General features: G+C 51.4%; 1 protein-coding gene across 2 annotated transcripts; it reads left to right on the top strand.

The window, feature by feature from the left end:
• Positions 1 to 6,233: 6,233 nt before the first annotated feature.
• Positions 6,234 to 11,644, top strand: DMBX1 (diencephalon/mesencephalon homeobox 1). Of its 2 annotated transcripts, none has more exons than XM_003411100.3 (4): positions 6,234 to 6,497; positions 9,393 to 9,571; positions 9,853 to 10,201; positions 11,157 to 11,644. In XM_003411100.3, exons 1-4 carry the CDS (start codon positions 6,344 to 6,346, stop codon positions 11,606 to 11,608), a joined length of 1,134 nt encoding a protein of 377 aa, XP_003411148.1. In that variant the 5' UTR covers positions 6,234 to 6,343; the 3' UTR covers positions 11,609 to 11,644. The 2 variants fall into 2 exon arrangements, with proteins under 2 accessions (XP_003411148.1, XP_003411147.1); XM_003411099.3 differs by having other exon boundaries at positions 6,255 to 6,495; positions 9,376 to 9,571.
• Positions 11,645 to 16,300: the final 4,656 nt, after the last annotated feature.

Genomic DNA, 16,300 nt, shown 5'->3' on the forward strand with positions numbered 1-16,300 from the left:
CACAAATACACACATAAACAGAGCCAGAGGTACACACAGTCATGTGGCTGATTCCATTCAGATTACATGCACATACATGACCACACATGGACGCTGAGATGAGCTGCAGGCATGCAACATGTGTGCAACTCTATGTTGTGTAGCATCCACAGACAAGGGCCTCTCTGTGGCCGCAGAGGACAACCGGGCCCTGATGTCCAGCTGGAGTGAGGAAGAGGCGTGTGAAGCTGGGGAGGGAGGGATACAGTCTCATCTCACCATACACACACACACACACACACACGAGTATGATGCCACGGGGAGTGTGCTTTTTCTTTGCTGTCCTCCTATTGCTTTGGATCAAATCCTAGAAGACATGGGGCAGAGAACAGAATATGCTGGGGCTAAGAGCCCGCATGACTGGGGTTGTGCAACACTAGCTGGGGAGAAGAACTTCACCTGTGGAAACCTGCTCCACCGCTTCCTAGCTGCGTGGCCTTTAGCAAATTATCTAATCTTTCTCAACTTCCATTTCTGCATCTGTAAAAGGGGTGTAATAGCAGTTCATATCTCCTAGGACATTGGGGGAAACCCTGGTGTCATGGTGGTTAAGTGCTATGGTGGCTAACCAAAAGGTTGGCAGATCAAATCCGCTCCTTGGAAACTAACTCTATGGGGCAGTTCTACTCTGTCCTATAGAAGGTCACTATGAATCGGAATCGACTCGATGGCAATGTATTTGTTTGTTTTTAGGGCATTGGGAGGATTGATAGAGATAGTTGGTGTATCAGAGGCACTTAAGAAGTAGTTGCTACTGATAATTCATTCATCTGATTCTCATTTCCTGAGGCTGGTCTTTGTGCCAGACCTTGTGGTCTGGGCTAGGGTGCAGGTGGGTGTCCAGAAATGCATGAGATACACTTTCTGTCCTCAAGGAGCTCAGTCTAGTTGGGGAGACAGAGTACTGTAATCCAGGTGCTATAATTGAGAAAACCCATGTAAGGTTCACTGAGAGTAATTGGTAGCTATTATTATTGTTGTTGATATCATCTGCATTGTTGTCGCTGTCACCATCATTTCTTTCAGGAGACTGGAGAGAGGAGAGATGTTTTCTCAGGGGTGAGCTGGGGAAGGCCCTACTTAGGAGGAGCTAGGCCTTGATGGGAAACCCTGGTGGCATGGTGGTTAAGTGTTATGGCTGCTAACCAAAGGGTCGGCAGTTTGAATCCACCAGGTGCTCCTTGGAAACTCTATGGGGCAGTTCTACTCTGTCCTATAGGGTCGCTATGAGTCAGAATTGACTAGACGGTACTGAGTGTGTGTGTGTGTGTGTGAGGCCTTGATGAGTGTCCACGGGGTGACACAAATGGTTAAGTGCTTGGCTAATAACCAAAAGGTTGGCAGTTCAAATCCACCAGGGGTGCCTCAGAAAAAAGCCTGGCGATCTGCTCCTTGAAGGTCATAGCCATAAAAATTCAGTGGAGTGCAGTTCTTCTCTGAAACACATGGAGTCACCATGAGTCAGAATCTACTCAAAACTGGTTTTTTTTTTTTAGGCCTTGATGAAGAGGGAGGAGTTTGTTAGGTGAAGAGGGAGGAATGAGAAGGGCTTTTCAGGTGGAGGGCTCAGCAGGAGTAAAGGCATGGAGGTGACAAGAGAGTGGCAAGCAGTCTGGTATTGCTGGGTGTTGGGGAAGGGGAGGGCATCAGGCCAGAGGGGTGGGTGGAGCCAGACTGGGAAGGTCTTGGAGGCTTTCAGAGGCCAGTGGGCTGGGGCAGTTGTGTGGTCCCCCAGAGAGGTACCTCTCCTAGTTTCAGTTAATAAAGACGTGTTGTGCATCAAAACCTGCGAGATCAGCAGTAATTAAGTCAATTCAAATGTCACTTACCACATTAAAAGCAGCAGGTTTAAAGCAACAAAGCCCCTGGATTTGGCGGGGGAGGGGCATTCCAGTACTGCAGGGGTGGGGGCAGGGGGCATGGACAAAATGACTTCTAAACTCTGTTTCCCCATCCCCACCTGGAGCTTGTGACACATTTTGGAGGCAAGCCAACACCTGGCTCCATCCCCACATCCTTTGGAGCACATGGCAACCCTTCTCTCCACCCTCTAAAAAAGGAAAGAAAGCATATAAATGTGAAAATTACTTGTAATCCCATCTGCTATCTCCCAGAGATGACCTCTGTTAACATTTCAGGATATAAGCTTCCAGACTTTTTCTATGCATATTTATACATACATTACAAAAATGAGATCACATCATGCATAGTGTTTCGTTACCTATTTCTTCCACTGAACAATACGTTGTGAACATCAGCACATATATACACATCATTGTTTTAAATGGCGGCACTGCATTCCATTGTGGGCATGACCGGCATGACCGTACCCTCATTTACTGAACTAATCCTCTCTCTCGATGGCAGTTAGGTTCCGAATTGTTTGCTATCATAAGCAGCGCTGTGATAAATATTCCTGTACACCTATCTCTGGATAAATTTCTGGAAATGGAATTGTTGAGTCAAAGATGATGCACTCTCTAAAGGCTTTTGATGCGGGGAAGAAAGGAGTGCTTTCATCAGCAGGGCAGGAGAATGGCCATTTCCCACTCGCCTAGATAACCCTGGGTGATAACTCTTCTTCATATTTGCCAATCCGATCGGTGAAAAATGGTATCTTATTGTTCCTATCTGTATTTCTTTGATTTCAAGCAAGGCTAGGCTTTTTGTCAAATATCAGTTGGCTATTTGTGTTTCTCTCTTAATAAGTTGTCTCTTCATTTACTTAGACCATCTTTTATTAAGGTGACTATCTTTTTATTGTTGTGTAAGAGTTCTTTATATATTATAGATAGTTTCTATTTTTTTTTGTGTGTGTGCTATTTGTTTTTATCAATTTTGCAAATAGTTTTCTGGGTTTGTTGTTTGCCTTTTAGCTTTCTGTTAGACGGAAGTTTAAACACTTTATGTTACATGTCCAGCAGTCTTTTCTCTTAGATTTCTGCCTTCGGGGTTGTGCTTACAGTGCGTAGAACGGGCCTCTGTAAGTGAGCGTTGTTGGTAGGCGTTAATGTTTGAGTGTCCACTCAGGCTTCTGTAAATCCGGCCCTGAGCACCAGGCTCACGATTCAACTGCTAATTCCACATCCTGACTGGGAAGTCAGATCCACATCTCACAATCACCCTGTTCCCAAAAAACACTAGCTTCCCACTCACCCCCAAAGCCAGTCCTCCCTCAGTGTACCTGATTCGGGAAAAGACCCATCTTCACTCAGTTGTTCAGATAAAAAAAAAAAACCTTAATCTGTTTCCCCATATTTTCCTCATATCTTATAACTAACCCATCAGCAATCATGTTGATTCTGCCTTCAGAACATGCCTTGAACCTGACTGTTCCTTACTACCTCCACGTCTCCTGCCCTGGTGAAGCCACCGTGGCTGCTAGCCTGAGTGTCTCAGCCGTCTGGTCTCTCTGCTTTCCTTTTTGCCCCTCTGTGATCTCTTCTCCAGGCAGCAGCCAAACTGAGCTCTTAAAAACAAATCCTGTCATGTTACTTCCCTGTTCAAGACCCTCTAGGGGCTTCCCATTATGCTCAGAATAAAATCCAAACTCTTTACAGTGGGCCCTGAAGTCCTCCAGGATCTGGGCCTCTCCTCTTTCTGTAACCTCACCTCCTCCACTTGCTCCCACCCTCATGGTGCTCTAGCCACACACACACACACACACACACACACACACACACACGCATGCATACACACACACACCACACCATACCATACCACATGTCACACACATACCATGCACACTCATACCACACCCCCATACACACCACACACCCTCCACAACCACACACATACACGTATACACAGCACACATACATACACCAAACCAGACACACCACATACCCCACACACCACACACAAACCCACACACACCACACAACATACCACACACATCATTCCATACACACATACATATCACACTATACACACACATAAACACAACACACACACCATCATACATAAACACACACTGTCATACACAAACACACATATCCCAATGTACACCAAACCACACACAACACACATACACACACAACACACATACATATACCACACCATACATACACATACAACACACACACCATCACCCACACATATACACCATCATACATAGACACACACCACACTATACACACGCATACATACACACAACACACACACCATCCTACACACGCACGCCATTGTACACAAACATGCACACACTATCATGTGCAAACACACACACACATCAAGCTTGTTCATGGCTCAGGGCCTTTGTCCTTGCTGTGCCCTCTGCCTAAAAGCCTTTCCTCCAGAGCTCCGCACAGCTCACTTCAAGTTTTCGCTTAAATATCAGAGAGCCCTTTACTGACCACACGCTCTAAAATATCCTACCCATCCCCACTTTTTGTCCTCCTCCCATGCCTAATTTTCCTTTGGAGTGCCTGTTCCTGTCGGACATTATTATTTATTTATTCATTGTTCTATGTCCCCCCTCCTGTGGAATGTAAATTCCATGAAGCAGAGACTTTGGCACTTAAAAAAAAAAAAAAAATTTTTTTTTTTTGCACTTGGTGGGCGCTTAATAAAATATTCGTTGAATGAATATGTGTAATATTATGACTGTGTGAGTGTGTGTATGTAGCTGCATTGACTACATGAATAGATACATGTGAGAGCATCTGTGTGTTGGAACTGTCAGAATAATGACGTTGAATTTGTGAATGTTACTAAGTTTGTGTGTCAGTGTGCCTGGCCGAGGATGTCTGCATGTGTGTGTGCGTGAAATGTGTGTGTGTGCTTGTCTGGGAGTGTGTGTATGTTTGTGTGCATGCTGTGGTATTTGGGTATGTGTAGCCTGTGTCTATTTCTGGGTGAGTGGGGAGCTGAGACACCTGATAAGAGGAAGAGACATTCTTCCTCTTATCCAATGGGCCTTTCATACGTCCTCTTCCACCCTCCTGACTCAGGAAACAAGAAACACCTGTATGTCTTTGGGACCTTGCAGACATTGGACCACATTCCAGAATTGGCTTCAATGGTGACAATTTAGGCCAATGGGGGATGGAGACTCAGACAAGGACCTGGAGCTAATGGGACCTTGGTGGCCTTGTGCTGGCCTGAGACATCTCAGTAGAAGGGACATGCGGCCCACAGGGTTGAGGCTGCTAGAATGCTCTGACGAATGGATGTTTTCCTTGAAGCAATTTGCCACCAAACAATGAGGCCACAGAAATGTGAGACAGGCCCTGGGTTTGCTATGTGGCCTTAACATGTCACGGCTCTTTCTCTAAGTCTCAGTAGACTCATCTGTAAATGAGGCTTGTTGCTCCTGGCCTGCTTGCTTCTTGGGAATATGGTGAGAATAGAGTGAGTAATGGTGGTGAATGTATGTCCACAGTCATGGCAATAGAGCTCTTATGCCTGCGCAGCACAGTAAGTATGGCTTTAATCCACGCAGGGTGAGTGGCTAATGGCCCCAGTCCAGCCCGGGGCTTGGCTCCTAGTGAACCTCAGTGGGTGTTAGTTGAATGAGTGAATGAAGTGTGTGAGTGAACCAGTGAATGTACATATGAACAAGTGCCTGGGCGATTGAATAAAGAGATGGCCGCATGAAACAGCCAATGAGTCGGCAAATCACAATGACTAACATTTTTGGGCACCTATGGTGGCGCAGTGATTAAGACCTACTGCTACTAACCAAAAGGTCGGCAGTTCGAATCCGCCAGGCGCTCCTTGGAAACTCTATGGGGCAGTTCTGCTCTGTCCTATAGGGTCGCTATGAGTCGGAATCGACTGGATGGCAATGGATTTTTTTTTTTTTTTAACTGTGTGCCAAGCCCTAATCTAAAAACAATTCTAAAAGTTTCTCTTAATCCTTGCAGGAACACCATGAACTAAGAATCAAACCAAACCCTTAGCTGTTGAGTCAGTTCCGACTCATAGCGACCTTATGAACTATCCTCATTTTGCAGATGGAGAACCTGAGGGTCAGAGAGGTTAAGTGACTTGCCCAAGGCCACACAGCTCCTTAGTAGCAGGGTTTAGATTCCAGTCAGGCAATCTGATTGCAGAGCCTAAGGCATTAAACCCTACACTGGTCCTGCTGAGTGAATCAATGAATGAGTGGCTGAATAAATGAATAAATGCAGGAGCCCTCACACTCAAACTGCTGTCAAGATAGGCCACTTTCTGACAGACAGACAGACAGATAGAAGCTGTTGGGGGTGAGGTCGATGTGGCTGGAGTCTCCTGCCAGGGTGGAGTTTGGCAGCCTGCGTCATGTCCTCTCCCCTTTCCCTGTCTGCAGACGGGTGCCGCGATGCAGCACTACGGGGTGAACGGCTACTCGCTGCATGCCATGAACTCGCTCAGCGCCATGTACAACCTGCACCAGCAGGCGGCCCAGCAGGCCCAGCACGCCCCTGACTACCGGCCTTCTGTGCACGCACTTACGCTGGCTGAGCGCCTGGCTGGTAAGGGCCCTGGGGACAGCCCCTGGGGGCTGGGAATGGGGAGAAGTCTGGTGAAAGAGGCTAGAAGAGGGAGCACTGGGCACGGGGAAGGTTTACTCTGGGAGGCTTAGAAAGATCCACGTCACTTAGCAAGGCAGACAGATGCCAATTCAAATCCATGCCTGGACATGCCAGCACTGTTTTGGGCAGTAGAGCTGCCCCGTGCCTGCAAATTCTAACAACCCCATGAGGGAGGCGTTCGTTCACCCCATCTCACAGATGAGGAAACTGAGGTAGGAAGGTAAGTGACTTGCCCAGGGTATTAGAGCTAGGAAGTAGCTAGAGGAGGGCCGGAGTGCTCAGGGGAGGATAATTCAGGCACGGAGCATCGTATAAATAATAACAGCTCCAGGTATTGAGCATCTATTGTGTGCCAGGCACCATGTGAGGCTCTCTGTACCTCTGTATCATTCAATTCCTGCATCATCCCAATGAGGGGAGGTTATTATCTCTGTTTTATGGACAAAGAAACTTAGGCTCAGAGAGGTTACTTCTGGGCCAGGGTGGAATGGGGGAGAAGGAACGTGATGTTATTGCTAAGAATATGAGATTTGGAGTCAGTGAAGGGCTGCACACTTGCCTATCTTCTCTCAGCCTCAGTTTCTCCATTTATAAAAAGAAGACAGTGACAGCTGCCATCCCGTAGGATGGTTGGGTGATTATTTGAGATAATGTTTATGCAAAGCGTTCCGCACAGATCCTGGCATGCAGTAGGTACTCAGAAGCCACTATTACCCAAGGCCCAGGGTCAGTGCCCACAAGGGAGCTGCAACCTGGGCCCCCCACTGCTGGTTCAACTGCTTGTTGCCCTGCCCTGATAGCATCTCTTTGCGTGTGATAAGGATTTGACAGTATAGGGTGGGGAGTTTGATTTCTTGGGTGGTGATGCCACCCACCCCATCCTGTCCCAGGCCAAGCCTTGAGTAACTGGTGGGCCCAGCCCAGTGCCAGGCAGTCCTCAGAGGACTTTAGCATACTCCCAGGGAGACCAGGTCCCCATAGACCCATAGGCGGGCACGACAGAAGGAACATGGCTAGGGGCAAATGGTAAGACAGCCACAAAAGACACAGCAGCTCAGGGCAGCAGGATCAGCTGCAGTCCAGGAGGGCTTCCTGTGACCATGGGGCTGGAGCCAGGCCTTAACAAGGCAGGGCAAGGAGTGTGGGCCAGCATGTGCAAAGGCACAGGAGTGGGATCAGACAAAGGACTCTGCCACTTCTGCTCCCCTAGCCTCTGCCAAGGCCTGGGGGGAGCTTGGTGGATAAACCTGAGGCCGCATCAGCTCCTCTAGATCAGCATGGGCATTAGTCTGGAGCTCAGGGATGGTGGGTGCAGTCCTACCCCAGTTATGGCTGCCTCCCCTGTGTGGAGTGAATTTCCTGTGCCCAGCCCGGTGGTAACATCGATTCCGGACAGTGTTCCAGAACCCAAGGACCCAGAGCCCAAAGGGAAGAAGTCAGAGAGGAAGACTCACCTCCACTGGTGGGGACAGAGGAACTTGGGTATTCAGCTCACCCCTCAATTCTGTAATTCTTAGGAAGGAGGGACATGAGCTCCAGGTGGGCTTTTATATGGAGGCCTTGCCTTCTAGCGGGAGGTTTTGCTAATGGTGTAGACAGCCTGGTCTCTCAGCCAGCATCCACCCCGCTAACTGAGCATTTCCCACTCCCTTTCCTGCCCCCCAGTGCCCAGCAAGAGCTTTGTGGGTGGCACAGATTAGGGCTCAGTCCAGGCTGGGATTAGGGCCAGTGTGTGAGGGATTCAGGACTCCCTCTTTAAACTGAAGAAGTAGCCAAGGAAACTCAAAGTCTGAGGCTTCTTGGACACCCAGTTGCCCCTCTCTTCCCCTTTTAAGATGATGTGGGAGACTCCTCAATACCTGGACTCCAGCAGCTCTGTAGAAGGGCTGAGACACAGCCTTAAGCACAGATAATCCAGGATCTACTTGTGTGGTGGTGGCAGGCAGTGAGGAGAGAGGTTACTGTCCACTCTCTGGGGATTAGACATACAGAAGGGCTGGAAGCTAGACACTAACACTAGGCAGATGTCTATCCTGGATGGCTTTCGTGTTACCAGACTGTGGAATCAATGGTCCACCCGCCCTGTGCCCCCTCCAAGCCTCAGTAGCTGGAACCTGGTCTCTCTGACCTTCCTTCCTTGGGGAAGCAGCTAGAAGGGTTGAGACTAGATGCAACAAAGCTTTCCTGAGCTCTGAGATCCCTGCCAGAGCTTTCTGTTCAGGAGACACAAGGGCAGGAGCTGCCATCAGAGACTCAGAGGCCAACTGAGGCGAGTGACAAGGTTCACACCGAGAAGACATAGATTCAAGTGCCAGCTCTTCAATTCTGTGCATTCCGTCCATCCAATCAGACCTCCCCTAACTAGACCTTGAAGATAAGTACCAGCCCGCAGCCTGGCTTCTTACTGGTCGGGCGTCAGTAGTCTGATGCTAAGGAGGTCTTAGTACCCAGAATCTAAGGGCCAGAGGGTATTAGAACTTTTGTGACCGGATTTACAGTTTATTAACATTGTATAATCTCAAAATATTATATTCATAGTATCCCGGGACTTTAAGGATCTTGGGTCCTTAAAATGTCAAATAAGGAAGATTTCCTCAATCGTGTTCTTGATGGCCATTCATGGTGATGAATTAGACCCCTGTGGTCCTGACAGTGGGTGATGGGGTGGAGAGATCCTGAAAACCCAGTCATATAGAGAGGGGATGGGTGATTTCCAGGGACCAGCTCTGGCAGGAGTCTCGGTGTCCGAGTGGACCAGAGCAGAATATTCAAAACCTATTTCCCATAATTAAATGGGCCCCCTCTCCTTGCCCTCCAACGGCTGTACATTTCAAGACATCATCTTGGAGGCCCGCTATGGCTCCCAGCACCGCAAACAGCGTCGCAGCCGCACGGCCTTCACTGCCCAGCAGCTCGAGGCCCTGGAGAAGACCTTCCAGAAGACTCACTACCCAGACGTGGTGATGCGTGAGAGGCTGGCCATGTGCACCAACCTGCCTGAGGCCCGGGTGCAGGTAGGGCTCAGCTTCCTAACTAGACCTTGCAGACGAGCACCTGTCCCCCGGTCTGACTTCCCACTGCCCAGGAGCTGAAATTTCAGCCCTCAGTGCGAGGTGCGACCGATGCCACGATGAATGCCCTAAGTGATAGGAGGGGAATTTTGGAAGAGATTGCAGGCATACGTTTCCTAAAGGTAGGCAGCAGTGTTATCACATACATCCCCCCAGAGCACCCTGCTACACGGCTCCACTTTTCTTTCATACCCTTTGTCCCCATCCGTTACCCCTACCCCCAGGTGTGGTTCAAGAACCGCAGGGCCAAGTTCCGGAAAAAGCAGCGCAGCCTGCAAAAAGAGCAGCTGCAGAAGCAGAAGGAGGCTGAAGGCTCCCAAGGGGAAGGCAAGACTGAGGCCCCAGCCCTGGACACCCAGCTAGAGACTGACCAGCCCCCCAGCCTGCCCAGTGGCAACCCCCCTGCTGAGCTTCACCTGAGCCTGTCTGAGCAGTCGGCCAGTGAGTCAGCCCCCGAGGACCTGCTGGACCGGGAGGAGGAGCCCCGGGCAGCAGCCGAGGATCCCAAAACTGAGAAGAGCCCTGGGGCCGAGAGCAAGGGGCTGGGCTGCAAGCGGGGCAGCCCCAAGGCAGGTGAGGCCTGGGGGTCTATGGGTGGACTGGGGGAAAACAGCTAGGGTCCTGTCCCAACAGGGGCCTGGGTATCTGAAGTGGGTCAGAGCAAGGGGAAGAGTGAAAACCTTTAAAAACTAGCACTCAGTGGCATGACCCATTAGAGAATATTTGGCCATAGCAGGGTCCTGGGGGCCTGTGCCAGGGGTTCACCCTTTAATTGCTGAATCATAGGAAAGTTTAGGGGACTCTGAGGGAAGAGCTGAATGGCAGGGGAGGGGCACAGGTATGCTCAAGGCAAAAGCTATTGATCATCTTGGGTGGTGCCAACAATTTGCACTCAACTACCACCCAAAGGTTGGCAGTTAGAACCCATCCAGCGGTGCTGCAGAAGAAAGGCTTGGCAATTTGCGTCCATGAAGATTACAGCCAAGAGAACCCTATGGAACAGTTCTACTCTGTAACACATGGGGTCACTATGAGTTGGAAGTGACTCAACGGCAAAAGGTTTTTTTGTTTTGTGGAAATATTTCAGGATTTTGGCAACCAGGACAGATATACCAGAGCACATTGGGTGAACGGACATGGAGCTGTGTTTCCGAAGGGACAGAGCTCTGGCAGGAGGCAAATCTCAGACACAAACCCCAAGCCCAGGCAGGGCGGGGACAGAACTGTGAGCTGAGAACTGGAGGGAAGAAATGGGAATCATGGGCAGAAGATGGGAAAGGGGAGGTGATACCTAGAAACGAAAAAGCAGCTCCCAAAGAGGTCAGACCTGGGGGCTTTGGTAAGGTCCCTGGAGCTCCCCCAGAAGTCTGGGCTGCTCCTTCACAGGATGCCCTGGCTGAGCCTGGGTGGGTGGGTTTTAGCCAAGGCCTTGTCTGCAGCGCCAATGGAGTGGGACAGCAGAGGAAGCCCCTCCTGGCAGGCCAGTCCCCTTGTCCTGAGTGCTTGGTTCTTGGTTCTCTGCTTGCAGACTCCCCAGGCAGCCTGGCCATAGCTCCTGCAGCCCCTGGGGGCGGCTTGCTGGGCCCTTCCCACTCCTACTCCTCCTCCCCGCTGAGCCTCTTCCGCCTGCAGGAGCAATTCCGCCAGCATATGGCAGCCACCAACAACCTGGTGCACTACTCGTCCTTCGAAGTGGGGGGCCCGGCCCCTGCTGCCGCCGCCGCTGCCGCTGCTGTGCCCTACCTGGGCGTCAACATGGCCCCACTGGGCTCACTGCACTGCCAGTCGTACTACCAGTCCCTGTCAGCAGCTGCCGCTGCCCACCAGGGCGTGTGGGGGTCCCCACTGCTGCCTGCGCCCCCTGCAGGCCTGGCACCTGCCTCGGCTGCCCTGAACAGTAAAACCACGAGCATCGAGAACCTGCGGCTTCGGGCCAAGCAGCATGCCGCCTCCCTGGGACTCGATACATTGCCCAACTGACTGCCTGGCTCCAACCTAGCCAGGGGTCTTGGGTCCCCCAGCCCCATGGTATCCCCAGATGGCTCACAAGGAGTTAACTCTAAGAGCCCAGGGATCCTGGGGCCTGGAGTGCTGCTCCCCTTTCCCCATCCCAAGAGTCCCAGCCTGAGGTGAAGCCCACACCTACTACACCCTCTGCATGGCCCTGCTTGGACCCCATGGAGGCCAATGGGGTGGAGGAGAGAAGCTGAGATGTCTCTGGCTTTTCCCTGGGGGGAGCGAGAGGCTCTCACTGGCCAGATCCCCACCCCAGTGTCCCCTCCTCCTTCTCCTCCTTCCCCTCCTGCCCTCTAGTAAGTTGATGTGTGGAATGTGAGATATAAATATAAATATATAAAGCTATATTTTCAGGCACCTGTCTCCCCCAGGCCCCCTGCCTGCTCCCATCCTGATCTTTTTCTTCGCCACCACCACCCTGCCTCTACCTTCTTCTTCCGCATCTCCCTCTGACTCCTCTCTTTCTTTCTCTCTCTCCTTTTCTTCTCCCCTTGAGCTCTTCTCCCTGTCTCTGCCCTGTTCCCCTCCCCTCTCTCTCCCCATCCAGTCTTCCCCACTCTTGAGCTCTCTCCCATCTCTTCCCCCTGCCTCTGCTTTCTTCCTTTGGTGCTGGCTGTGTTGTTGTCAATTCCCAAGCAGTGCTTTGTTTGGGGCTGTGGTTTTTTGGTTTTAGTACTTTTGCTTCTTCCTATTCTTCTCTTTCTCTTCTCCCTCCCCACTTGTCCCCTGCCTGCCTGTCTCCTTTCCCCCTCCCTTCCAGGCAGCTATTCTCCAGTAAAGGTAGGAAAGTCCTAGCCGGAGCCCCTGGAGCTGCAGGTAGGAGATGGCACTAGCCCCTACACTGCCCTTCCCCAGGCCTGACATCTAGAAAGGGTGGTGAGTCACTTTCTCTTCCCTCTGTTCAGCTTTGAGGTGCCAGTTCCCAAGATTCAGAGGAGGGAAATGGAGGCAGAGTCAGGTTGGGGCCAAGAGGACAGGGGTCTGGTGCCAGTGTTCATCCAGGACTGCTCAGGTTAACCCAGCAGCGTGCCCTTCCACCCTGACCACAGGGCTCTAGACTGCTCTTTGGTGAGACTTCCCTGCTTGGTAGGAGGCAGCACGGGAAGGGGTGCGGCTGGAGAGCAGGTCCTCTTCTCCCACGACCCCAGCCTCCAGGTTTAGCTTGTATTGCGCATTCCAGGAGTGCGCCTGAGCCAGGACTGAAGGTGGAATTCTGGCTCCCATCACAGTGAGTGCAAACTAACCACCAACGTGTGGTCTCAGGCCATGGTGGAAGTCAGGGCTTCTGTCTCGCTAGTAACTGGCATGGAGAGGGGTGCTCCTGCTTACGGCCAGGAAGCCCAGCTCAGCAAACTCCCTTTCAAAATGGTGTGATCTTGGGCAAGCTGGTAGCCTCCCTGGGCCCGTTTTGCCATCTGGATAGGTGACCTGTAAAGCTCTTTCTGGCTCTAACATTCTGCATCCTGGCCTTGCAGGACAGAAGGCTCTCAGAAGCACAATGTATGAATTAGAAAATTACTGTTTCCTTTTTGTGGGGCAATAGGTGTTGCAGACACAAGCCTGTCTGTGGTGCTGCCAATCTCTGGGCCTCAGTTTCCCAATAAGTATAAATGGGTCCTTTTTCTACTTCAGACAGTCTGGATTTTATCCTGCTTTATTTACTTGAGTTCCAGTCCAGCCTCTGTGGTCACCCCATCTCCATGTCCTGGGATGGTCTCGGGGGCTCTGGGCAGGGGAAGGGAATGGTCATTACCCTCAACCCTCTGTGGCTCACCACTGGACCCTCCACCCTCTGCTCAGAGAAGTTGCATCTGAAAACTTTTCTCAGTAGGAAGTGAGGGGCCTAAGGTGCCTCGGTAGGGTTGGTTTGCAGAGCAGTCAATGCCCATCATCTTTGGAGGATTGGACTGGGCTGGGGCGGATGGGGAAGGTTTCAGATAGGAAATAAGTGAGGGGTGGTGGCCTGGGCCAGGAAAATTGTTTAAGCAGAGGAATGGAGGTGAGACTATGTGGAGGATGGGGTGGGGAGCTGGCTTCGTGAAAGGTGGGGCTTAGAGGTCTTGTATCCAGGCTAAAGACCTCACCTTGATGTGGCAAGCACCAAGACAGGCAGTTGAGGGTTTTTGAACCCTCTGGGGGTATTTGCTGGGATCTGAGATTTGGAAGATAAATCCAGCAGCCATGGGAGCCTCAGAGGAGGAGATGCTCTCCTGGGAGAGGTTGGTGGAGACTCCGGGAGACACAGAAGGGGTTTTTGGCTTGGGGTGTTTTTCTAAAACAAACAAAAAAATCTCATCTGGACCAGGCATGGGGGTTGAAGTTTTTTGCCTATTCCTGGGTATAAGTGGCTGCCACTGGGCCTTGGAACCCAACATCACTAGGAAACCTCCCTGACCTCCTAAGGGACAAGTCCACCTGGAGCTATATTTTGTGATGGCTGGAGCCAGGCCAATCTCAGGCTCAGCCCAGCTTCCCTCAGATCTTTGTCAACACTTCTCCCATTCAGCTGACCCAGTTCCACAAGTCTGTTGTCCAGAGAGGACAGAGAAGGGCTGTATGTGGTCCCTGACCCTGGGCAAATCTCAGCCTAGTTTAGGGAGCCAGCCTCAGGTATTGAAAGCAGCTAGACAGCAAGAGGAAAGGGTACTCCTGGTGGTACCAAGAGTCTCCTAAAAGGCATGGATTTGTGTGGGCCCAGTGCACCTAAGACAGAAGCTGAAGCCTCCCTCAGACCTGCCGGGCCACCCTGAGGTTCCAGCTCTGACTGTCCCTTCCCGGAAAACCTCATTCCTCACCTGCCTCTCCCTCCTATTTGAGGTCTCCCTTTCCCTGCTTCCTCACTTCCCCAGAGCATGGTCCAGGGGCCTGGGCCCCCACCCCGACTCTGCAGCTGGTTGGCTGCTTTCCAAACCAGCTGTTTTGTGACCATTTGTGCTTAGAGGTTGTGCCAGCCCGTGGCAAAAACACTGTGTACTGTATTTATTTATTCTGTTAGTTGGAAAAACAAGACTCAAACCACCCCCCCTCCTCTGCCCTGCCCCCTCCGTAGTGCAGCATGACTCTTTGTTCCGTGTATATGTCCATCTGTCTGTCTGCCTTCCTGTGACGTTGTGACCTGTTCTTTGTCCTACATGGCTAATAAAAGAGAATCTGGCAGCACAGACCCCGAGCCATGTTCATTCCCAAAGGAGGGAACTGCCGTGGCCTGCACAGGTGGTGTCTCCAGGTCTGCTTACTGCCTCTCCAGCCCAGTAAGAGTGGGAGAGGGAGGCAGGCCTGCCTCATGCTCGGGCACTCCTGCACCAGCCTGGTAGCTCTCTCCATGGCCCTTGCCCATCTGTGGCTGGTATGCCACTGTGGAGTGGTCTTAGGTGAGCAGAAGGCCAAGTTGAGGGGGTGGCTGCATCTTCTCTGGGCTGATTGGACCTCACCCAGGGCAGCCTGGGGCAGGGGACACCAGGGGGTGGGCATTCAGCCCAGCAAAAAAGCAGCCCCAGGAGGGCGGGCCTGCAGGACAGAGAGGGGCAGGGTGTTCTGGGGGAAACTAAGTGAGCTGGGGTCAAAGGGAAATGCCAGAGGAAGGCACATTTGGATCTAAGCCCAGAGCTGCTCTCCAATAGAATATGCAGCCTTAGGAGGAAGTGAGCTCCTTGTCCTCAGAGGTGTGCAAGCAAAAGATAAAGAAGGGATTTCTGCTATGGGTGGCAGGTTGGATTAGAGATTTTTGAAGGTCCTTCTAGCTCTGGGACTCAAGCCTTAGTAGTGCAGTGGTTAGTGCTTGGCTGCTAACAGAAAGGTTGGCCATTTGAAACCGTGAGAGTAAGATGTGGCAGTCTGTTTCTGTAAATATTTACAGCCTTGGAAACCCCATAGGGCATTTCTGCTCTGTCCTATAGGGTCACTGTAAGTTGAAATCAACTCCATGTGACTTTTTTTTGGTTCTAGCTCTGGGGCCTGATGTATGTGTGTGGGTTATTATAAGTCTGTCTCTATGTATAAGAGCCTGTGCCATGAATTTACAAGTGTCTGCTTGGTGTGTGTGTGTGTGTGTGTGTGTGTGTGTGTGTATGGGAGAGAGAGCCTATGAGACTGTATATGTAAGCAATAATTGCAGAAAAAGTGCACAACCAAGGAGTTGTTGCTGGGAAATCTGGGTCCTTCCTGCTGCATTTCAAGAAAAAGGTGACATGATCTCTCCACTCAGCCCTCCTCACTCTGGCTCACCCCTGCCAGAGTGTCCACACAGGGCCCCAGAGCCGGAAGAGGGGGAGCTCAACAGGCTGGGGATCAGGAGGAGGAGAGGATCCTCTGTCTGGGAGTTCCTGACAGAAGGCTGGCAGGTCTGAGCAGTGTGAGGGGAGCTGCCTATGGGGCTTCTTGGGGGCAGGGACCCCAGGACAAGTGGCCCCAGAAAGATCTTGATCTCCCCACTTCCCAGGGGGCTGCTGACCCCAGGAGATGCATTCTTATCTCCCCAGTGGGGCTGAGGATTAGGGCTGGGAGCATGCCCCCCACCTTGCTGCCTGGGGAAGGGCTGACAGATCAAATGTCTGCCCGATCTCCTACTGCTCCCTCCCTGCCCCAGCCATGGCCTGCCTCCTACATACCTCAGCCCTGAGGTACACACCTTCCCTGGCATCCATTTGAATGACCATT

This window comes from Loxodonta africana, chromosome 3 (assembly GCF_030014295.1).
Source record: "Loxodonta africana isolate mLoxAfr1 chromosome 3, mLoxAfr1.hap2, whole genome shotgun sequence".
Classification (NCBI taxonomy): domain Eukaryota; kingdom Metazoa; phylum Chordata; class Mammalia; order Proboscidea; family Elephantidae; genus Loxodonta; species Loxodonta africana.